Below are 23,813 nucleotides of genomic sequence, written 5' to 3'. Positions count from 1 at the left end.
GAGCTGAGGCACACGCAGGTGTGATATCTCGTGTTCGGTGCTTTCAGCAGGTGAGATTTGGCCCTTTCTCTGTCAATCAGATGCTCTAAACGTGAATATGATGCTGCTGCAATGTGAATATTAAATGTGCAGTGCACGGAATAAAAGATGCAAGCTCCCATGGGCTCAGCCGTGTCCTTCCCATGTAGACGAACTGATATCGTGGCCTAGGTTTACAAAGACACTGGAAGTGGATTTATGCCATTTCTATATTGGCGCTGTCTGGAGGAAATCCTGTGTCCTGTGACGTTTTTCACTGGAGCCAAGGCCTCCCTCCTCTTCCCAGCGTCTTCCCTGCCCCGTTCCCAGGGGTGGAAGCCCTGGCAGCCGCCCCGGCCCCTTCCCCATCTGGGGCTGCGTTCCAGCGACACGGCAGATGGGCGGCCCGCTAACAAGCTGGCGAGGAGCAATCCTGCTGCTGTGACCTTGCACGAATTTTCTCCTTGGGAGCCTCCTGCATCCTTAACACCTGCTCAGCTGCCCCGGGTGAATGCTGCAGATCACCCATGGGTGCAGACACAGCAAGAAACGGGCAGGAGGTTTTGGTCTGGAGAAGAGAAGGCTCAGGGGTGACCTTATCGCACTCTATAGATACCTTAAAGGAGGCTGTAGCGAGGTGGGGGTTGGTCTATTCTCCCACGTGCCTGGTGACAGGACGAGGGGCAATGGGCTAAAGTTGCGCCAGGGGAGGTTTAGGTTGGATGTTACGAAGAACTTCTTTACTGAAAGGGTTGTTAGGCATTGGAATGGGCTGCCCAGGGGAGTGGTTCAGTCACCATCCCTGGAGGTCTTTAAGAGACGTTTAGATTTAGAGCTCGGTGATATGGTTTAGTGGAGCACTTGTTAGTGTTAGGTCAGAGGTTGGACTCGGTGATCTTGGAGGTCTCTTCCAACCTAGGTGATTCTGGGATTCTGTGATTGTTTGCTCCAAGTCCCTGAGAGGAAGTTGTGGGGAGCTGGGGGGTGGCCTCTTCTCGCATATAATTAATGGCAGGACAAGAAGGCACAGCCTCAAGTTGTGCCAGGGCAGGTTTAGGTTGGAAATGAGGAGAAATTTCTTCTCAGAGTGGTGACGCATTGGGACGGGCTGCCCAGGGAGGTGGTGGCGTCAGCGTCCCTGGGGGTGTTCAAGGAGAGGTTGGACGTGGTGCTTGGGGACACGGTTCGGTGGTGCTGGTGGCAGGGGGCGGCCGGCCAGGATGAATTCGCCTTTCCAACCCCGACGACTCCCTCAGGAACCCCAAAGGCTCTGACTGAGGAGCAGGGGGACCCTCGCCGGCTTCGTGCTGTTCAACACCGCCACCTGCCGGGGGGAGACAACTGCAGGAAAACGGGGGCCAAGCCGGGGGGCGAGGGGGCTGAGAAGCACAACGCCGAGACGCCAGCTCAGCCGGGACAAGAATTTGGGGCCGTTTATTTCACCCCCCAGCCCCCTCCCCTCACAGCGCCCCCATTTTGTCCCCCTCCCGCCCAGCGCCCCGGCGCATCCCACTGCGCCCCGCGCGGGGGGAGGCAGCGGGGTTGGCTCCCCCTGGCGGCGCGCTCGGTTCCTCCTCCCCCTTCCCCCGGGGGAGCGGAATGGGCTGGCCCGGAAGCGGCGGGCCCGGAAGCGCTCGGCTGAACCCGGAAGAGGCGGCGGCGGGCGGCGGGCGGAGGGCGGCGGGAGGGGGCCGGGCCTGGCGGCGGCAGCAGCGGGCGGAGGCGGAGCCCGGGTGTCCCCGTCCCGCTGGTGCGGCCGCCGCCGGGCAGCGGGGAGCTGGGGTCCAGGGGCGGCCGGGGCACCGGGGGAGGCACGATGCTGCTCTTCGTCGAGGTGAGGCCCGGCCCGGCCGGGCCATGTGGCGGGGAAGGGCCGCGCACGTTGCCGGGCGCCCGGGGGGGGTGGGGGGGAGGGGACGGGGCTGACACAGCAAATCCGGGGGGAGGGGGGGGGAGAGGGAGGGGGGAAATAACGGGGGCTCGGGGCTCTGGAAGGTTCCGCCGGGGGCGCGGAGGCGCTGCGGTGACCTTCGGGGAGCCCCGGCCCCGCGGCCTGCCCTGAAGGTGAAGCGGCGGCGGGGAGCGGGGCCTGCGGGGAGCGGAGCGGGGCTGGGCCCGGCCTCCCTCGCGGCCCCCTCCCGGCCCCGCTCCCCTCACGGCCCCCCGGGGCTCCCTCCCCGCTGTTTTTCCCCTCCGAGGCCCGGAGTCGCGGCCGCGGCCCCCCGTTAAAGCCGTTAATTCCCTTCCCGCCGCGCTGAAAGCGACTGAGGGCGGCCGGGGGAGGGCCGCGGGCGAGGAGGAGCGGCCCCGAGCGGCTCCCGGCTCGGCTCCCGGCTCGGCCGCTGCGTCCCCGGGCGCGGAGGTCACCCGGGGCGCTGCGGCCGCGAGGCGAGCTCCGGGCCTGGCTTCGCAGCCGCTGCTCCCGGCGCTTCTCCGCCGCCTTCCCGGCGGTCTGGGGAAGCGCAAAATCGGCCCCGGGCTCTGGAGGAGCGGCCCCGGTGTTCGCCAGACAAACGCCGGCCGGTGCTGGCTTGAAACTTTCGCCGTAAGTCGCGTGCAAAGCACAGAGCTGCTGCGTTGGTGGAGAAATAACCGAGGGGAGCTGAGCGATTGCGAACGGCGTGCTCGGGCCTGCCGCGGTGGTCTTCCCCGCGAAGGCGTTCTGCGCTAAGAACGTTTAAATAAAAAGCTTCGGGAGCGCTTTTTTTAAGCTCGTTGCCTTAGTTCCGCAAGTGGAGTTGCGCAGAGGTGGCCCAAGCACAGAACGCCGAGCCTTAAGAATTTGGTTTTCCAGTATTTAAATGGAAGAGGAGCTCCTCGAGCTAATCCGAGCTGCGGCCCCGTGCCGGCAGCCAGGAGCTGCGAGCAGCCAGCCTCGGCTGAAGCCCAGCGCGGTGGAGAGGAGCTGAGCCTCTGAGCAGCAGGCCTGGGAGGCAGCTTCTGAGCTCAGCTCAGCGCCGTGGAGCGGTTGTGGAGGGGGCTTGGGCAGCTCAAAGGGAGCTGAAGTGAGCCAGGGGCCTGCGGAGCCAGGCAGCGTGTTTGGGGTTCGGTGAATCCTGTGAAAAACACAAACATGGCTTGTGTGAGTCGCTTTGTTTGCTCTCCTTCCTTCTCTGTCAATAGCATCGGGAGTTACCTTCTGTGATCTCCGCTCAGGGAACGTCAATGCTGTTTAATTTTGAGCTTCTGGGAACGATCGTGACTTTTTGAAGGTGCCTTTTCCCTGCCAGGACAGGGAACTTGAGCTCTTCACCAGGTGCTGGGAAGTGCTGTAGTCGAACGCATGAAACACCAGCATTTATCTCCGGTTCTTTGGGACTGCCTGAAAAATACGCTGCAGAACAGGATTGATCTAGAAGTCCTGAAGCTTTTGGGGGGATTAGCTGGCTGACTTGAGCTGTCAGTGTTATGTTTGAGGCTTAACTGCCGTATGCACGTGCTGACCGGGAATTGATTTTTTCACGGCGTGAGGGGCGGAATTCTGTTCGCCCTGAGAGTCTCTTAGCTCAGAAAACTTACTGAAGGGAGGTGACGGTGTAAGGCCCGTTGGTTTTCGCGCGTTAATATCTGGGGTAGGTGTTGGTTTTTGCTCGCAGCCAGGGCAAGCGGACTGTTAGCATTTGATAACCAAGCTGTGGTAGGAGTTTTAGTGAAAGCATCGTGAAAAACAGACCTGGTGGCGGCTGGCCGTGCCAGCTGTGGGTCAGTTCGGTGCGTGCTCCCAGTTCAGTAGGACCATATCGGTAATTTATTGGGGAAAAAACTGGAATCTGTGTGTTTGGGATGGGCTCAACGCTGCCCGAACTGTTGCTAGCGAAGTGTTTCGGTGGGAAACCCAGGGCTGGGGGGAGCACGGAGCCTTGCGGGCGCAGCTCAGTGAGCGACCCAGGTGAGCGTGGCTCTGTCTCCAGACAAATCCCTTTCCCCGGGGATGAAGGAGGCACCCCTAGTTCCGGGGTGCTCGTACTGGCTGATGAGAAACCACGCTGCATTCAGCGAAAGGAATTCTTTTGTGATTATTTATGCGTGTTTTGGGAGTTACCTGGGACACGCGGCGTGCTAGGCTGTTACAGGATACCCTGCAGCCAAACCAGAAGGAGTTTGGCGCGTTGCTTTCGCTTTGACGCCGTCAGGCTCTCCTCTTGGCTTGCTTCGCAGCCTGGATGAGCTTTGGGAAGGTGGCAGTAGCTGCAGCAGCGCGTCTGCGTCTGCTGCAGGTGTGCTTCCCTACCTGTCGTGTCCCCCGGCCAGCACAAGGCTCCTCTCTGCCAGCCTCCCATAGACTCACTTCTTTTTTTTGTTCGCTCTGCTTATTTTCCCCTTCTGGAAAATGTTTAGATTCCCACACCACAAGGTTTATTAAATTCTCTTTTTGGTTTTTCACTTAGAGCCCCTTTTGGAGAGTCAGTTTGCTCTGGGAAGTTTGTCTCAAACTTTAAGATTTTGGTTGCAAGATGATTCGAGTTCACATTAAAACAAAATGCTTTAAAAGAAAGGGAGTATTTTCATTTGTGTTGGCTTATTTGAATCTGTGGCACGTAATTGAGACTGTTACAATCAGGAAAATCATCTTTGCCATCTTGTCAAGATGAGGCAGAAGCTTTGATAGTCAATTTGGAGGAGAATCTTTGATCCACGTTGGCTGAAAGTGATGTAAACCAGAGCGAGGCTCGGCTGGGGAGGACAGCTTGGTCAGCTCATGGATACCAGCGAGCGTTCCTAACCTTTGTATCCCTGTAAAGCTTTAACCTCGCCATGAAAGTTCCCGATAGCAGCTGGGAGGATTGTTCTGCAGCCAATCGAACGGCCTCGGTGTTTGCTAACCTCAGTGAAATACGCAAGAATTGGGGTTTTGGCCTTCTCTGCAGAAGAGCCCCTTGCCAGAGCAGAGTGGCGCCGCTCCTGGAGCGGAGCACGGTGGATTTCCAAAAAGCTGATGTAAATCAGGGACTTTTCACCTTCTCGGAGCCCCCGGTGACTTGCTGTTAAGCTGCATGACATCAGGGCCGGGGCCTTGCAGAATTGCATTAAGTATGATTAAATGTTTCTAGAACAAAGAGGAAGTAGCCCACGCTGTGTTTCAGGTGTGTATTTCAGACGCTGTATTAATAGGTCCCTTCAGTTCTTTATCAGCCCGAGTCTCTTCCGCTTCTTGCAACTTTTCACTTGAACCTGCGATTTCTGAAATTCCACGTTAACATGTGCGACTTTCAGTACTTGCTCATGCGAGCAACGTCATCCTCCCTTCTCAGAAGGTTGCTTTTTAATTCTGATTTGATTCGGGAGCACAGTAATCTCCCTAGAATGTTTCAGTTTCACTTCGTTGTACTTAACCCTTCCAATTCCTTCCATCCCGGTACCAGCCTGTGCGACACAAGATAGCGAGGCAGCGTTTATTTTTATAAAGTAATGACTCACCTGCTGGATGTGTCTTCTCTTCCTTTTCCTGTGATGAAAAGTAAATCCCAGGAGATGGGATCTGGTGGCTTTCTTAAGCAGGTGCCCGTGCTGGCACGTGTGCTGCATCGCAGGAGCAACCAGCGATAGTTTGTGGGTACAGCACGTAACCGGGCTTTCCTTCTACCTTCTGGTTGGAGGGGAACTGCAATGAGAAATAAGAAGGGAAATGTGCGTGTCCTTTCACACTGAACTGCTGCTAGTTCTTCTTTCTGTTCCCAGCTATGTTCTTCTGCTAGCATTCATGAAAGAGGGTGAAAGCTCCGTCGCGGTGTGGTTTAAACTCTTTACGCCCGGGAGATTTCGAGTGCCAAAAGAGGCCATGCAAATAGCGTCATCTGTGTTTTGCCCTCTGTCGTGACTGTCTTGAACTTCTCTGGGGTTCGGAGGCTTTTTGTTGCTGGATTTGGGCTTGTCCTTGTAGAAGATAGCTTTGGAACTAGGTGTGACCTTGGCAGAGAAATTATCTGTAAAGCTATTGCAACTGCTTCCTTATCCTTCTGCTTTTAGGCTTGAGGCCTGCTAGCCCGCCGCTCCTTGATTTCAGACTCCAGCAGACTGGACTCTGAAATATCAAACTTCCTTATTTGTGAATTTTGAGATAGGAGCAGGAATTAGTGGCTCCTGCCTCGTGGATTCAAGCAAATGTTGTGAATGAAGTGGGCCGTCCTTCGGGGTCTGAAGGAAGCTGCTGAGAAGAGATTGCGATAGCTGCTTGGACGGAGCCAGGAGTTGGTGGAAGGAGAATTCTTGCAAAAGCCTCGTTTCCTTCTCTGGGGGGCAGGCGTTCGTTTTATCACGGCACAGTGAAAGCCATTACAACGCTTATTTTCTGCGCTGATGCTGGATTGTCGGACTCCTTGCCCCAAGTGCCTTTGAGCTTCTGAGCAGCTCTCGGAAAGGGGCTTCGGAGGGCGCAATCTTTTGCTGTAGAAATAAGTGTTCACCTGGGCGTGATCACAGGCTGGAGTCCAGTGCTTTCTCGTGTCGGTCTTGTTTACCCTCGTAGTTATGATCCTTGTTGCCCAGTCTTAAAGTTGGACAGTCCTGTTCCCCGCCCCAGCAGGCTGTGATGGTGCGTATATTTATCTTGGCACTTTGAAAGCATTTATCTCCTTGACTACAAGCTTAAGAAAGTTGGTAGCACGCGTTTCCTCCGTCCCTGGAGGTGCTCAAGGCAAGGTTGGACGGGGCTGTGAGCAACCTGGTCTGCTGGGGGTGTCCCCGCCCGTGGCAGGGGGTTGGATGGTCTTTAAGGTTCCTTGCAACCGAAACCATTCCACGTGTGTGAGGTGTAGGTGAAATCGTGGGGAAATCAGGGAACGCTTGTGTAATCTCACGAGGGCTCCTGCAGCAGCGTGGGCGATGCTTAGGGTAGTCGTCACTCATTAAATTTAGTAACTCATTGGTTTCTTCGCCTTGGAACGTAGTAGGTTTTGTTGTGGTTTGGTTTTTTAAGCTTCCTTTCTAGGAAGGGGGTCTGGAGGAGGGAAAATTTCACTTTCTGGTGAAAGGGGGAGTGGCGCATCATGAGAGTCAAGTCTTAAAAACTCATGAGCTACCAGAGCCCTTCACAGCGAGCCGCTTCCTCTACTGATGGTGTCAGATGCCGCAGGTTGGAGGCAACACTTCTAATGGGGCAGAAATAAAATACTTGGAAAATACGAAGGAGTTTCCCACTTTGGTTAATGAAAAATTACAGAGGTGCTTAACAGCCAGGCAGGGACTTGAGATGTGGATCTGTATTGGAAATCACTAAGTTTGCCCGTGTCATCTGGCTTGCCTCCCAGAGCATCTTCGGGTTGTTTTTCCTAACGGAAGCGTTCTGCTCTCTTCAGCAGGTAACATCGAAAGGTGCTGGCTTAAACCCGAACGCAAAAGTGTGGCAAGAAGTACCCCAAGGGAGCGGTGAGGCTGTGCTGCCAACAAATGGCGCAGAGCACTCGTGGCAAGACACAGCAGCTGCTCAGGGGACTCATCCTGAGGGTGAGATGTCACGATACGTCGTCTGCTGTTAGTGCTGAGTGGAGGAGTTCAGCAAGGAAAAAGCTCGTGCTCTTGTCCTTAAGGTTCTTAGTGCTGATGTAGCAACAACGAAACGAATGTGACAAAGCAGTAGACAGGAAAAATAGTTGTTTACAGATCTGAGGTTGGGCCACTCAAGTTTTGTTTAGGAGCTCAAGAAGGAATCCAGAGCTCTGCTAGGATGGAATCCTTCGGCAAGGGTACCAGTGCCAAGGGGCCCGGTGATGACTAAGTAACGCGCTAAGAGGGAATCTTGACCCAGTGAACACGAAAGTAAGTTCTGAGGGCCGCTTACAGTCCTGGTAGATCACTAAGGTTTGCTGAAAGCTGGCACACGGTAGCGGTTATACTGGAGTAGAAACTGCAAAGCAGTTTTTCAAAGTTTTTAGGAACTTTAAATATATGAAACTTGAGGCAGAAAGCCTGTATTTTAAATCATCCCGGTTTTGGCGGATCTTGCAATTTCGCGATCCTGTTATTTACTTAGCCCAGAGACCCTAGTGCAAACTAGATCTTCCTGAAAATGGAGAGGTAGAAAGTGCTATCCTGCACAAAGGGGACATCGAAGATCTAAGCCTTTTGGGTACAGCATTCTTGAGCATTGGCTTGAATGTTGGCATTTTCCAATAGAAGTAGGCTCAACTTTATAGTAGGTGTTCTGATGATGATACATTCTTGTGCCAGGTAACATAGAGATTTCAGAGGATAGCTGCAAGCAATATGAAGTGATGTATTCCACACCGTGTGAAGCTACAAGAAATGGCACGGGAGTTGATGAAGCGGCTGCAAATGGGATTGTCTTAGCAACTGAAGATCTTGGATACCAAATCTATGAAGTGTCCGGTGAGTATTCAAGTAAGAATCTGTAACCTTATGATGTCTGCTGCACTTAGAAATTTGGAATAGAAGCTTAGAAGTTTTCGAGGAGATCCAAACCAGCTATCACACTTGGCCAAGCAGGTGAAACCCATGGGATCCAAATAATTTTGACAGGAACGATGCAACATGGAATGTGTACTATGGCTGTCTTTAGGCAAGTCTCAGATGACCTTTTCCTCTCCTTATTACCCAGAAGGATTCATACTTCTTTGTACAATGAAATGCATTCTTGCATTGTATTCTTAACGTGAAACTAAGATCTGATGGTGAGTGTGATAAATTGCAGGTGAAGGCAGCTCCGCTGTGTCCACAGAAGACATTAGAGAATGCTTGAGAAAACAACTTGAATTCTGCTTCTCACGGTACAGTTGATAAACCCTTTGTATGAACCCTTTGTTAAAACACTTAGCAAATATTTCCTTTTTTTGGCTTGATACATGTTATCATAAAAATGTTAACTGTGAGTGAAAGGAGTTGCTCACAATATGAAACAAGATTTGCTGAAATCCTTCAGAAACCCTGTGGCATGTTTTAGTCCTGTCCATGCGTCCCTGTCATCTAATGAGAATCCAGCCTGACTGTGTGTTACCAGAAGAGATATCTGCGGAAAGGATTTTAAGACAAAGTGACATGCAGAACACTATAATTTTCATATTTTTTAAAAAATTATCTTATGCTTTCTGTTCATCTGCGTGAAATTCTTCCAGGAACAAAAATCTGAGTATGTTTTGGCTAGAGTAGCTGCGAATAGCATTAGTGAATATTTAAGCCTGTGGTTATCCTGTTGTTTTTAGGCTTCTGTAAATAAAGTTTGTGATTTTTGTAAAGTAGTGAATGTATGTCTTTTTAGTGAGAATCTTTCAAAGGACCTCTACTTGATGTCTCAAATGGACAGCGATCAGTTTGTTCCAATATGGACAATTGCTAACATGGAAGGTATTAAGAAGCTGACAACTGATATGGACCTTATTCTTGAAGTTTTGAGATGTAAGTTTGGTTGTTTGATATCTATATTAATAAAACAAAGAATCCATCCTTACTTTAAATAAAAAATGTACTAGTCTCTTAGCTGGTTATGGCATATTTTTCTGGTAGATAGCGAAGAGAATCTAGCGAAGAATGTTTGTATAGAAGTGGCTGTTCCAGGCTCCTGAATTCTAGTTTTGCTTTATACTAAACTTCCTAAGTCTGTTCCAGTTAGAGACCACTCCAGGATATTGGTAGCAATGACAGTGGTTTTTTGGGAGGCAGTAAGCCTGCTCTTCTATTCGCTGTGAAAAATACTAATTACTAGAAGTAATTAAATCTAGTACTGCAGAGATTTTACTTTGCTATGTACAACGTTCAATATTAAGCCAATTTTTATATTTTTATTTTAGCTTCTCCTATGGTACAAGTGGATGAGACAGGGGAGAAAGTAAGACCAAACCACAAACGATGTATCATCATTCTCCGTGAGATCCCTGAAACGACACCTATAGAGGTAAGAATTACAAGGAAACAAAAGCCTCTTGATGTTTTTGGAAGGGGTCTTCAGCAATGCTTCAAACCGCAACAGAAAGTGTTGCTTAGAAGGTCAACTGGTATTTAATTAAACTCTAATACTTTTCTGTTAAACCACGTATTTTTCTCTGCCTGGATGCACTGTTGAAAAAGCCAAACAATAACAAAAAAAAAATAGTTGCTGCTGCCTCTCCCTATTATTTTCTAATACATAAAAATGCTTTTAAGAAAACTTCCACTGAAAATTGAGCTAGCTGGGCTTTTCTGCAATGAAGTTTGCACTGGTCTCTTTTTAGATCCAAAAATAAAATCAGTCCAGGGCATAGTTTGGAATTCAGGCTGAATTTTTGTCACAGCGATAACTTTACTTGAAGTCAGATGGTTGTTTTGGCAGCAAGATATGTTATTAAACACACACATTTCTCATTCATTGTGGCCCAATATGAGCTGAGCTCATTATGTTCAGAGAAGGGAGGATAATAAAATTCCTACTGATATTTGGCTAACGGAATGATTTTTGTTCTTTGTTTTTTGAAGTTGTAACACAGGGTATTTGTCTACTAGCATTTTTAATTAGTTCTTTTAATGCAAATGCTGAACAGCTGATTTGCCCTGTATGTAAAATCTGGTTGATTGTTGCAAAGCTGTCAAGTTGCCTTGGTTTAGAAATACTCCTTAGAATCATTGCTGTCTAGAAGACTGTCTTGATCGTCTGATTTTTTTTTTGTTACTTCTTTCATGTAGAAGTATCACCAGTTCTACTCTGGTCCTGATTTTTTTTATTTTTAACCAGCTGTGCCTGCTACATTTTATTTGGGGAGCTCAGCAGACCGGGTTTGTATTATTTAGTTCATAAACTGGTAGAGGACAAGTTGTTGTTCTGCAGACCTGTTGAAGGGAATCAAAGAGCATTCCTGGTCAAGAGAAACTTGCTGGAGTCCAAAGTATTGTTGGCTTACTGTTCATCTTACAGCTTGGAGCTTGAGCTACATCCCCTTAACTGCCTGACTTTTTCTCTTCCCTAGGAGGTTAAGGCTCTGTTTAAAAACGAAAACTGCCCCAAAGTAATAAGCTGTGAGTTTGCTCACAACAACAACTGGTACGTTACATTCCAGTCGGATACGGATGCCCAACAGGTAAGGCAGCCTTCGACTTTTAATGACATCTCTACTTTGTTATTGGTACTTGCCCTGCTCGAGAGAAGCGTGTGTGTGCTGCCTGTAGCTAAAAGGCTTGTTTGTTTATTTACTGATTTCTTCACCACCCCCTTTGTTATTTTAAGAGGCTATTGGCAAATTCTAGTTAATAAGAAAAAAGCTGAGAAATTAGGGTTATAACTCTCATCTTCTTCTTGCCTCTACACTCACCAGCCATAACTACTATCTAGTATCCTGAATTTGAAATGTTAGTTAATTTACCTGGGCTAACAGGGAAGCACATTGCTAGTATTTCATGTTAAAACATATAAAGTCCTTTAAGCAGTACAGTTTTATCAAGTTATTCTAATGTTAATCTTTTTTTGTGCAGGCATTTAAATACTTACGGGAAGAAGTGAAAACCTTTCAGGGCAAGCCAATAATGGTAAGGCTGTTTCACTTGAGATTTCAGAATAACATTCTGTTTGTTCAAGTGATACTTTGTGTTTATGGGAGTGGGGAGGTAAAGAATTAACCGTGGGTTAGATAGTTCGTGACACTTGCTCTGTAGGCTATTAACTTGAATGAGGTCATGAGTAGCTTTGAAAAATTACCATTCGGTGACAGTCGGTTATTCACAGTGCTGCTTCCCAGGAGGTGCGAAATACATTCTTGTTTCATCTTCCCTTCTCTGCTTGCCCAAGAATCTGGGTCTGCAGAGCTCAGGAGAGGGACTCTTGCCATCCTGAGTCTCTGGTTTGTTAGCTGCTCTACAAATAAGGCTGAAGCCAGCTGGTTGTGCTGCGAGAGCAATTGTCAAAGTTGGAGTCTGGACGATTACTGCCATAGAAAGCTGTGTTATTTTAAACTTCAGAGATTCTCTAGCTAAAGTAGCATATGTATCCTTCCTTTTAGCACATTCTAAGAATGTAATCTGCATTGATTTTTACCAGATCTTATTTGTAAGCAGTAGCCAACCTACTTCCCCTTACATCCCTTCTGTTGCAGTTTCAGTAGGCAATAAAGATTTCGTGTTCTGCTTCTCCTTGTCTCCCTTCTAATGCCTGTGATGTGAATTGATATCTTACAGGCAAGGATAAAAGCCATCAACACGTTTTTTGCTAAGAATGGTTACCGGGTAGTAGATTCCAGTGTTTATACTCAGCCAGTTCAAACACAAGCACAGTTTGCCTCACCACTGTTTATGCAGCCTGTATATAGTCCTCAGCAGTACTCTATTTACAGCATTGTGCCTCAAACATGGTCTCCAAGTCCTGCACCTTACTTTGAAACACCACTGGTAAGTAACAGCTGCTACTCGCTGAAAACAAGGGGAGCTAGCCCAAAGCATCAGTAATAAATGGGATAACAAATCAGTGTGGGCTTTTCAGCTGCAGAGTAGGCAGGTTTTCTAGTCAGATTCCTCTGTTTTATGATAAATTAGGTCAGGGACCTGATAAAACCTGTCAGATAGGCTGTGGGTCTCTCTGTTGGGTGGCTACCGTTGTCAAAGTTTGTTGTGGAATTCCATTAGCCAGCGGTTGGTGTTACCGGAGGAGCTTTGTAGCTCTGTCAGGAACCAGAGGGCTGGCATTGAAGTAGATTTGCAGGCTGTTTATCTGGTGGGGTTTTCTCTTTATAGTAGTAAGATTAAAATATACTAGGTAAAGTAGCCCAGCATAGAAGTACACACAGACGAGATGAATAACTGCTGAAACTGATCTTGTGTATTTGCAAACGTTTTTCTTTAAATTCAGCCATTGAAACTGTTCTGTCTGTTGCAGGCCCCCTTTCCTAACGGTGGATTTGTGAATGGCTTTAATACACCAGGATCATATAAAACAAATGCTGCTTCTTTGAGTATAGGTCGCCCATTCCATAGAAATCGGTAAGATAGCTGTGTCAGTTGTGTGCTCTCTGAGAACTCACTCTGAGTATTGATCCTGAAGTGTTCTCTGCACTTGTACAGTGCCTCATAATGGGATTGGTTACATATTTTATTAAATACGTGTGACGTTCATCTTGATTTATACAATACAATAAAAATAAAGGTGGCAGCTTAAGATCCTAAAATACCAGACATACGTGCTGGAGAGAGCAAAGGTAATTCCTGCAAAAGTCTCGGAGGAATTTCTGCAGACAAATAAATAACTTCCTCTTAAGGTAATACTTCTAATTATGTTTGTTACACGCAGATTATAAACTCCTGCAGCACAAACATAAGCTTTTCCTGTTGTGTGATTAGTCGTGCAGAGAGCCATTCATTTTATGCAGCTGAGAGTTGCATGCCCTGACTGCTTACGCTAAAACTGCTTGCTGCTGAGTCTGTTACTTGTAATTTATTTGCTTTATCCCCATCTTTCCTGATAACTGTAAGGACTCAGCTCAGATATAAACATTGGGGTGGAGGAAACAGCTTTGTATTTGCTGGAACAGTACTCTGTAAATACAATAGAGTAGTAATCTGTTTGTGTGGGTGGAAGTTGTTTTATTTGCAAGCTCTTTTACTGTATTCAGCATGAGGGCTGGTAGCACGGGAATTGTTTTGTATACCGTTTGAGAAATAGGTTGACAACTGCCAGTTCCATGAATGTTTTTGTGATGCAGTTAAGGTTTGTGGCAGCTGGCAGAGGATGAACTTGGAAGTTTGGTCTGTGGTGACTCAGCGGTGTCTTAACACAGGCTCTGAGGCTCGTAGTACGACTGCTTAGGAGAAGAGGCAGCTGATTCTGTTACAGCTGTGCAGCTCCCAACTAAGATGTTCTTGAAGTTGATTTTTTTTTTAACTTTAACTGTGTCCAAACTTAAAACTTGTAGAACTCTTCACGTATATGGATCATCTCAGAAGTGTGGATGCTGAATGTGTACAAAAGTTGTATGTGCCTGAAGATTAACGTCTTGACGTGCCCCCACATTCACTGCCGCCTTGTAGATCACATCTGTGTTAAGCTTAAAAAAAAAAAAAAGCTTTAAGCTTTTAAAACTCATTGGGTTATTTTTAAGACTTTATTTTTTAAGACTTTAATTTGTAAAACTTCAATTATTGGGAAGTTATGGCTTCAGGGTCAAGCATGTACAGGTTCTGCTGGTCTGTCTTGGTTGTCTTATCTTTCCTATTAATCTTGCTCAACTGTTGTGCTCATGCAAAGCTCTGCTTTTGCAGTAATAAATCTTCATGTTCTAGAAGCAGACAGGAATTATGCTTCAGCAGGACTCCTCTGCAAGCAGGGGACTGCCAAAGTAACAGTGATGCACAGCCCTGAAGGTTTGGCCCAGTGATGATCAAGTATCGCGCTAAGAGAGAACAGGTCCAACAGTCAGTTGTCTGGGCAGCCTGCACTTCATGCTTTTCCTTCTTTTTGCTCTTTGACATCATCTCTCTTTCTCTCTGCTCTTTTTTTTCCTTCTTATCTTTCCTTCTCTTTTCTGCTTTGCTCTTCTGCCCAGATAAGACTGTGGCCTTCTCAGTGACGGGTAAGATTATGAGATCTGAGGGCTGAACGAAGACCTGAGAACCCTTTCCGTTTTAAGAGCGAGCTGAACAAAATGGGAGAACTTAGTTGGCTTACCTTCTCTTCCCTGTGCTTGTTGCTGACAGAAAACTTGCCCTTATTGGGGCCTAGAAACTGGTTCTTACTGCTGCTTAAAGGAGCCAAGTATAAATTAATCTTTGTTCAGTGTATTGTCTCTGGAACTGCAGAAGAGCTCATTCAGAGACGCTCGTTCAGCTGCTGCTTTTAGGTTTCTGCCCTGGCTCATTAAGCTTCATTTGTTTTGCCATACAGACAGTCACTAGTTAAATATTGGATTTTTGTCTGTAGCAAAACATTTGTTTAAGCTGGTTATATTTATTTTGCCCTGATTTGTTGCAACATCCTTGTGAGAAAACCTACATCAAACCATCCTTGTGACAAAACCTACAGTGCTACTGTTGATAATTTTATGTCCAGCTATCTAAAAGCTAATTTAAGTTGTCTTTGGCAAAGCGGATGAATTTGAACACTCAGTACTGGGATATTAAAAGACGGGTTTTGTTCTGCTTTCTGGTGGGTCGGAGTTTTTCTGGGTAATTCTCTGTGTAAGACCCTGAGCTTTAACGAGTAGTAACACTGAGCGTGCACAGTTCAAAGGAAATACAGCTTTGATGCTGAATGATCAATAACTGGGTAAAAGGTTTGAGGTAGCGTGAACTGCAGAGTCAGTCCTGTGGGTGTTTGGTAACAAGAGCAGTGGGGCTAAGATCCCGGCCTTTCAGGCCCTTGGGGATGTGGGCTCGCAGCTACCCTAGCCTTATCTGCCCCGTTTTCTTCACCCTGTTCAGTCACTGACTACTCCCAGCTTCTTGTTTCAGTTCATTTTTTTTGCTCGTGGTGAAGTAGGTTTTGTTCCTCAGGCTTGGCTTAGTTCTCCAGCTCACTTTCCAAAGCCCTGTGCCCATGCTGCAGGTCCAGGTTTGCGTTATGCTGGCTCTTGTGCCTCCCCTCGTTCTGTGGCCTTTGTTTTCCTTTGGTCTCTGTCAGGCAGTGATCTCCGTGTTTTCTTGTACTGGCAGTGCTTGACAGGAAGGGAGGTTGCGAGAGAACTAGAATGAAAGGAGTAGATGAAGGTAAGGAAGAACAGATTCTGTTCTTCATAAGCGTTTAGGAAAGTTCAGGAACCAAGACTTGTCTGGGGAAATTCCAGTACGTGCTAACCTCTCCTTTCTTGTCAGCTACAAACTGTAGTTGGTGGTAGCTTTGCCTCTTGTTCTTTAAACTCTGGACTGCAGAGCCTCTTGTCTGTGTGTCCTGCAGTGTGAAGCCTCACTTCCGATCGTCAAACAGCTCCGAACATGCCGTGGAGGGTCCAGCTGCTGCCAGTACCGTGTCAATGGGGGACGGACCACTGAACAGAACCAACTCAAGGAATTTTGTTATGGAGCGCCATAACAGTACGTTAACTGGGCACCAAGACCAAGGGTATTCCCAGAAGGATTCTCCTATCGCGCAGATAGAGCAGAATGGAGATTATGGCATTGGCAGGGGCAGGTAAAGACCTCTGTTTGTTTATTTGCTGTGACACAACAATGTGGTTGGGGCATGGTGGTGGAGGCTGAAATGACTTTGAACCAAGGATCATCAACCATTAGCACAGTATATATTGCTGTAAACAGTGACCGGGGAAAAGTGACATCTAAATACATGGAGCATGATAAATACTCAACTGTGGGCATGAATGTTTCCTGCTTGGCTGCACGCCTGTTAGTTCTGACAAATACCTTACAGGAAGATAGTAAGGTGTCGTTATTTCAGAATAACTTATTAGTCTCCTGTATAAAAACAGTTGATGAATCAAAGTCAGTATTTTTCTTGGTGTAAATAATAAGCAAATCCTCAGTTTAGGAATTTGATGCTCCTAAACTTTGTAAGATCAACTGTTTTTAATCTTTTGTGTATTAATTCAGATTTAAGATGCTTAAAAACTAAGAGACCAAGGTAGATAAGTTTATTTGTATGAAGCTATAGAATATTATTCTATAATATTGCTGTCTAATTATCACTCTGCTTGTTCAGATACAATGCTTAGGGTACCTCCTCCATGGGGAGAGAAAAGAGAAATTGTTTCCCATGTAGGCTGTGTTCCAGCCGTATAAGAGCTTTGACCTCCTGAAGATGGAGAACAGCCCGGCACTGTGTCTTGAGAAACATCAGTAGGCTGCTGCGAATCCCGCTGCCACAGGGTCCCTTTTGTGCAGCCGTGTGCTTGAGCTAGATGAATGCACTTAGTGACTTGGTTTTGCCTTCACAGGAGGAACATTTTCAGAGGTCGAAGAAGACGAGAAGATGACCGGATCTCGGTAAGTTCCACTTCCTTATTGCAAGGAGTTATGTGAAGTGCAGCGAATTGGCTTTGCATTTATTGAAGGAACGGCGTAGTCCTTAAATTCTTGATGTTGTTGTGGGCATTCAGTGTTTCTAGAAAACTCACCAACACTTGCTTTCAGTACTATCAGTGCTACGTCATGTCTTTGTTAACATTTTCTTTCTCTAGAGACCTCAGCCTTCAGCAGAAACCAAGACTCCAACACCAAAGTTTGACTTGCTAGCATCAAATTTCCCACCTTTGCCTGGCAGCACAGCAAAAATACCAGGAGAGCCTGTGCTGGAGAGCAGGATGTCTGACATTGTTAAAGGAATCTGCAAAGAAAAGGTACCTGCTTGTCTCTGGCATGCAAACAAAAATACGGGTATGCTGTGTCTTCCTTCTCCCCTGCTGAAAGAATTGTGTTAAAGCATTCTAATGTGCAGCTTTATGTCTGTACATCATATTAAGTGCATTTTCTGCCTTTCTGTTCTTGGATTTCCTTGGCTTCCTGAAGCATCTGTAGTTAACTACTGTAAGCTCAGTACTGTTTTGGCATAAAGCAGGCAAATGAAGGCTGTTGGCTGTTGAAGTAGGAACAGCTTGTGTGTAGTTTAGGCAAGGGCTGTATCCAGGTGAATTTGCTACTTGAGCTGGTGGAACTTAGACGTTGATAATTTGTGTGATAAAAGATTGATTTGGGGGTTTATCCATGGGTTTCACCCATATAAAGGGTGATTAGTTTAGAGCTGATGGTCCAGAAGTAGAATTTCTATAATTGACAGCCTTTGGAAATATCCCACTTCTCTTGTAGTGTCATGAGGAGCAATTTAAGTGCATCTGCTATTTTTTTCCATATTTTGCAACTTACTCTTTCTGTACAGGAAAGCAAAGAGTTGCTGTCCAGCTGTCCGACTCCTGCTCAGGAAGAACAGACGCACAGCACTGTCCAACAGCCTGTGACAAGTGCGAGTTCATCAGGTCAGAGTGAAGCTGTGGTGTTAAGGTATGCAGTTTACTTAAACTGAGAGTATTAAAACTTGAGTGTTCTGACTAAGATTGTAGCTGGAGTCCTGCAAGGTGGCAATAATGTCTGTCCTTCCTTCTCTGTTTGTGGTAGGTAGCTTCTCTAGATGCCACTAGATGAAAATAACAAATTGTGGCAATAAAAGCTGAACCTTTCTGTTCTGCAAAAGCTGCAGTTGTGGCCTCAAAGATCTTCTCAAACATCGATTTCTGTGTTAGTAGTCTTAAACGTTAACTTGTTCTTGATTTAACAGCACGGTTCAGCCAGACAGCAAACCGGAAGAAGTGTCCGTTCAGAAAGATGTTACGAGCCACACTTCTCCATCCGTGTCTGTCTGTCCTGTCAGCGCTGCAAAGCTGCCAAGGACAAATACCACTTCATCTTCTACTAATGCAAGCGCGGCTCCTGCTGTGTCGATGCAGGTAAGGTCCAGAGCAGGGGCTGAGTGGACACGCTGGGGAGCTTTCACTCGGGTGTGCAGTTGTAGCACCTGGGAGCTCTTCTGTGCAGTTGGCCACAGCTGGGGCTTAATCACCCCCTGTATGTAGCCTTGGAATAGTGTGGAAGAAAGCGGTGTGGGTATTCTGGTATGTAAACCTTGCTCTTCTCCCTTGGTCCCAAAGGAGCCACGCAAGCTAAGTTACGCTGAAGTCTGCCAGAAGCCCCCAAAGGAACCTCCTCCAGTTCCTGTTCAGCCTCTTAGGGAACTTCGCACCAACATAGTTCCCCCTGCCAAAAATGAAGAAAATGGTACACCTGAGAAGGCTTTGGAGAAGCCTCACGACAAGGTTGAAGGTCGAATGAAGGATTATTCGGGGTTCCGAGGCAACGGGCCTCCCCGGGGAGCTGCTGGGAAAATCAGGGAACAGAGGCGCCAATTTGGACGCAGATCATCGCCTCAGGGAGCACCGCGACGTATCGGCAAGGAGCAGTATGTGCCACCTCGGTCACCAAAGTAACACTGTCCAGCCAATTACTCTCTATTTAATTGGAGCTGTGGACTAATAAGCAGCAAAGGAGACTGTGAGAAAGAAGTATTCGTGAAGGGGAATACTGAACTGGAGTGTGGCTTGTATGGAGAAGTTGTGGAGGGTCCCAAAATTCATCTCTGAAAGTGATTTCACAAATGCTGGAGGATTCCAATCAATATAAATATAGAGATTATAATTTTTGTATTTTTGTTTTTAATTTGCAGAGGGTTTCCTGCTTGAAATCAGTTTTGGGGTTGCGAAACTAGCGTTTTGACGAAGTGAGAGAATATGAATTGACAAATTAACATGTCCCTCGGTGTAGGAGGAAAAGGATAAGAGATTATTATTTTTTGAAAAATGAGCGTTTCTGTAAAATTAGAAGTTTTTTTTAACCTATTTAACACTTGGCTTGTAGGATGATGCGTCTGCCATAATGGCCTTGCATTGCAGAGCACATCTGCAGCTGAGGTGCTTGGTCAGCGTGTGAGTTGAATGAGTGCAGCCAGATACTGTTGTCATCACTTAGTCACTGATGATAAAAACTGAATGTACTACTGTAGTAAACTTTGTGTTTCCAGCTTGGAGTAGAGTCTCTTGACCTTACTAGTAATTCATTCAGCAAGCTTTTTAAACTATATTTTTTACAGGAGACTGGATTGTAGATCAGAGCACGTGGACAGCAAAAATTGTCTTGTATACGCGCTTGGAAGGAGGCAGAAGGGAGCATGTCAGAGTTATTCATTTGCCATTTTCCTTGCCTCCTTTTGAGGGCAACTTTATAGGGTTTTCATTTGTTCGTTTGTTTTCTTGCTTGTTACTTTCTCTAATCTCTAACACAGACTTTTGTGGTATCTTGGTATGTTTTCCAGAGGCAGGCCCAGTGTAGGATTGGTGGACAGCTACACAGTACGCGATGTTAGCTTCACAGGTAAAGAGCCTGGAATTCCAGCTGCAGACGTGGAATTCTCTCTTGGGGATGGGGACTCTGGGCACAGAGCCCTGTGCGCCCCACCAGGCTCAAACTGAGGTCTGGTTTTGAGTAGTTATTACTGACCTATCTTTGTGTTCTGGAGTAGGGTATTGGATGGCTGTATATTAGAAATCAGGGTTTGTGTCCTGGGAGCTCATTGTTTACAGCTGATATAGTAACAACTGACTTCTTTTTAACTCTTCAAAATGGAACTAAAGGTAAAGAATTAAACAAAAACCCTCGTGTTCAGAGAAGCTACTTGAAAGGTAGCATCTTGCCTAGCTTTATGCTGACTAAATTTGCAACACTATTTTGTAGTAAGTGGTTAAGTTTAAAGGTGATTACCATAATGACTGAAATAGGAAAATTCAGTGCATTAATCTGCCAAAATCAGCATGCCAGGGTTCAAAGTTCTGTATAAAGTGTTAGGGAAAAGTAGCTTCCAGCAGTAAGAATCACACCTTTTTTTCTTTTCTTTTCTGTTTTGTTTTTTTTTAGTGAATAGCAAGTGTACAAATTTAAAGTCGTAAGTTGTGAACACTGGAAAACTCAATTGTGATATATACCATAAACATCTTAGTAATATATGCTAGTGTTGCCATTAGAATGAATGTAAGTGGCAGTTAAAATAACTGTGAAATTTTTCATTTTCTGATTTCTTAGCCAGATAACCCTTGGCGACTTCTTACTCAGTAGGCATTCTCTATCAACTGCTTTGAGAACACTCATATCTATTTTTATAAATATATATATAAAGCCAGAGTTGTCATTTCTCTAACTTATTATTCAGCTTGGCAATTGCTTTGATTTGATTCATAACACAATATAATGTATTTATGCAGTTAACTGTTCATTTCTAGGCATGTTATATATATATATATATATACACATATATTAAAAAAGCAAAAAACAACCAAAACCATTACTCACTTTTAGACTACCTGTACTAGGTTTGGAAGGTTTTTTTAATTTAGTAAAAATAAAATAAAAAAAAAATCGTTGATCACATCTACAGTTTAGGGATGCTTACAGAACCCTTCTCCGTTTATTTCAATAATGCTACATTTGTTGGAATGATAGAGAAGTTTTAAGTGTTTTGAAATGTTAAAGTTCTGAAAAGCAGTGAATTTCAGAGTTAATTTTTAATCAGTTTAAAGGCTATAAACAATTACTGCAGTCAAACTGGAAAAAAAAACTGTATGATAGTCACAGATGTTTAGATAGATGTGCAGTGTCATTGCGAAGTTGAATACATTTTGGGATGCTAACAGCTGCCTTCAGCTGGCTGCTGTTTGCAAGGAAGTTCCTTGGGAAGAGGCTTTTGCAGATGTTGATCTCTGGCCTCCGTGGAAAAGGTGGCACGCTAACTGTGACCCGTGTAGGCGTCCGCTTTCAGTGCAGTGCATACGATAACCTTGTAGTGCTGAAAGATAGAATTTTTTAAAAACAATTGTGAAATGTAACTTGTTTCGTTTTCCTACATGTGGAAAAGGATTAACTGCAGTTCAGTCTTTCTTGAACGGTAATTGGAAAAACTTGACCGTGGAAAGGATGCTTTGTATGACCTGGGTGTGCATTTTCCAGCAGCAGAATATGGCTTTTGTACAGTGTATGCAAAGAAGTCTGTAAACCTGTTGGCTTTTTCCAGCATATTCAAACTTTTATCAAATTAGGGCACTCATAATTATTTATTTAATACCTGTGTGCAAGGATTTAACATTAGCATTCCCCTCCTTCCCCCCCCCCCCCCTTGCAACTTATACTGTTTTGTTGTTTTTTTTTTTAATTTGTAATTCTTTGTGTGTCGGGGGGAATAACCAAGTAAATATGAAGGCTGTGAAAACCATAGTTCTGTGTGCAAGTTCTCCTGCAGTACTCGTATTGCATGGCAAACATTTAACTTGGGCTAGCTGCTAAATTCTCATCCCTGTAACGTACTGGGGCAAGCTGTTGCGTCTCTCCCCGTGAAGTTTGCCTGTTCTGACTGGGGAAAACAGGGACAAAAAGATCACTTGGGAGCCAGATTGACTGCTGGGGGCAGCTCGTTGGTTTCACTTTGGTCGTATCACATCAGCAGCAGAGTTGAAACTGCCCCTTGTTCAGCAACAGTGTTCAGAGCGCACTTGAAATGATAAATAACAGTTCTCAGTGGTTCCTTCTTGGTAGCTTACCACATGATGTAAACACACATTTTCCTACTCTGCTGATATTAAATACCAGAAGGTGCAAATCACATGTAAGTTTCAATTTCATGAACTGTTGTGACTTGTTTTCAGAATTGTTGACTTTTTGTTAGCTACAGAAATACACTTCCCCAGTTAAGTTCTTTTCCAAATTATTGTGCATGGAGAAGATTGGGCCACTCTCTTGTATTTCTGCTGGGGAGTGAAAAGAGGAGTAATTATTTGCATGTGATAGTAAAATTTAAAAGTGCAAAATTTCTTTTGATTTCTAAAATTGTTAGTTTTATAGTATCTTACATTCCTGCTTTGTTTTTTTTTTTTTTTTAAAAAAAAGTTAGCTTGGCACAGTATGATGGTGCAGTTTTAGCAGTAGGTTTTAAAAAAAAAAAAAATGTAACCCACTCTATTAACCAGAAGAGAAAGATGATACTGTGGCAGATCAGTAGCAAATAAGTGACTTAATCAATGCTTTACTGTAGTTAAATAGCTATGGCCTTACTACTTTGTCAATATCAGCTTAATTGTCTTGAAAATGTCCGCTATTTTTACTGTTACCCAAGTGAATGGTCACCTGGGGTAAAATATCTGGTATGTACAGATGATATTTTAAATTTGTAAAATGCGCCGTATTACAGACAATGCAACAGAAATGCACTTCGGGGGGAAATTGCTTCTGATAAGTTTTTTTGTAAATCCTTGATTACTACAGATATGCAATAGAATTTTTGTTTCTAATTTTGATATTTCCTTCTGAAACATAAGATTGTTGCCATTAATCTGAATGATTTATCGCGCTCTTCTTTGTGTGTATATATTACATATAGTCTGAGCTTCCTTTAGGATGGTACATAATTTTGGTTTGGTGTAGTATTTTAGTTGGCTCTTCTCTTCAGTGCCTTTAGCATAGGCACTTCAAGAGGCTTATTGAGTCTGTTTTTAATGTACAGTTGGGAGGACTTGAAATGGAGTTAAAGCAACTTATTTCTGACAAAATCCATCTGCAAACTAACCTGTAACAACTTTAAAATTTTATATTTAAGAACCAGAGGTTTATTTTTATGGAGCTTCAGTTATGGATACAGTTTCCAGAAATGCAACTTCAAATATAAACAGACTGTGCATAAAGGGTTTTTGTTCTAATTTTTATAGAATACAAAATATTCAGATAATATATTGAGCTCAAGTTATGACAGATATCTTGTTCCTCCCCGATGAATCCAGCTTCCCCTTGGCATTTATTATCTCTCTTCAAAGTGGTAGGGCTTCAGTGAAAGGAGAAAAAAGCAACCTATCTGGCTTCTATACTTTGTCTGTTCTGGTATATATTCCTGTTGTCAAACCTGTCCAAAACAAAATTTGTGTAAAGTAGGTTCATGCTTTAAATGTTAAAATGATAATACATGTATTTGTATTTGTTTTTGACATTGCCAAGGTGCTATGGGAAATTGAAATAACAGTTAGAAAAATAAAGCTGATTTAAAAAAAAAAAAAAAAAAACGAAAAAAAAACACCCCACAAAACAAAAACACCAAAACCCCAAGCTCTTGCTGGCCTGTGTTGTGTTGTGATGCTGAACGGGTTCTCTTTTACTCGCCTTTATTTCATGAAATACCTGCTACCCTCACCCTTACTTCACTCCCCCTCCACCCTTTCCCCCTCTATAAGGGATGAAGGTCGGGCCCTGGGCCAGGCTTCCCCTCACCCTGAGCCGCCTTTTCCCTCACCCTGACCCAATTTCCCCTCTCCCTACCCCAAACCGCATCTTTCTGAGGTAAATTTTCCTCCCAACCGCCCCCCGCTCCC

General features: G+C 45.3%; 1 protein-coding gene across 2 annotated transcripts; it reads left to right on the top strand.

The window, feature by feature from the left end:
* Positions 1-1,687: 1,687 nt before the first annotated feature.
* On the top strand, positions 1,688-23,455 carry LARP4 (La ribonucleoprotein 4). Of its 2 annotated transcripts, none has more exons than XM_083814372.1 (16): positions 1,688-1,852; positions 7,317-7,461; positions 8,185-8,343; positions 8,666-8,741; positions 9,230-9,366; positions 9,759-9,862; positions 10,908-11,018; positions 11,410-11,463; positions 12,109-12,318; positions 12,803-12,906; positions 15,812-16,045; positions 16,806-16,854; positions 17,049-17,207; positions 17,744-17,865; positions 18,140-18,308; positions 18,510-23,455. In XM_083814372.1, the coding sequence occupies exons 1-16, from the start codon at positions 1,835-1,837 to the stop codon at positions 18,843-18,845; spliced, it is 2,187 nt and encodes a 728-aa protein (XP_083670498.1). In that variant the 5' UTR covers positions 1,688-1,834; the 3' UTR covers positions 18,846-23,455. The 2 variants fall into 2 exon arrangements, with proteins under 2 accessions (XP_083670498.1, XP_083670499.1); XM_083814373.1 differs by having other exon boundaries at positions 1,693-1,852; positions 7,314-7,461.
* The last annotated feature ends 358 nt before the right edge of the window (positions 23,456-23,813 follow it).

This window comes from Anser anser, assembly GCF_964211835.1.
Source record: "Anser anser genome assembly, chromosome: 30".
Taxonomy (NCBI): domain Eukaryota; kingdom Metazoa; phylum Chordata; class Aves; order Anseriformes; family Anatidae; genus Anser; species Anser anser.
Note: the sequence above shows the minus strand (reverse complement) of the source record. Positions and strands in the feature narration are given on the sequence as shown.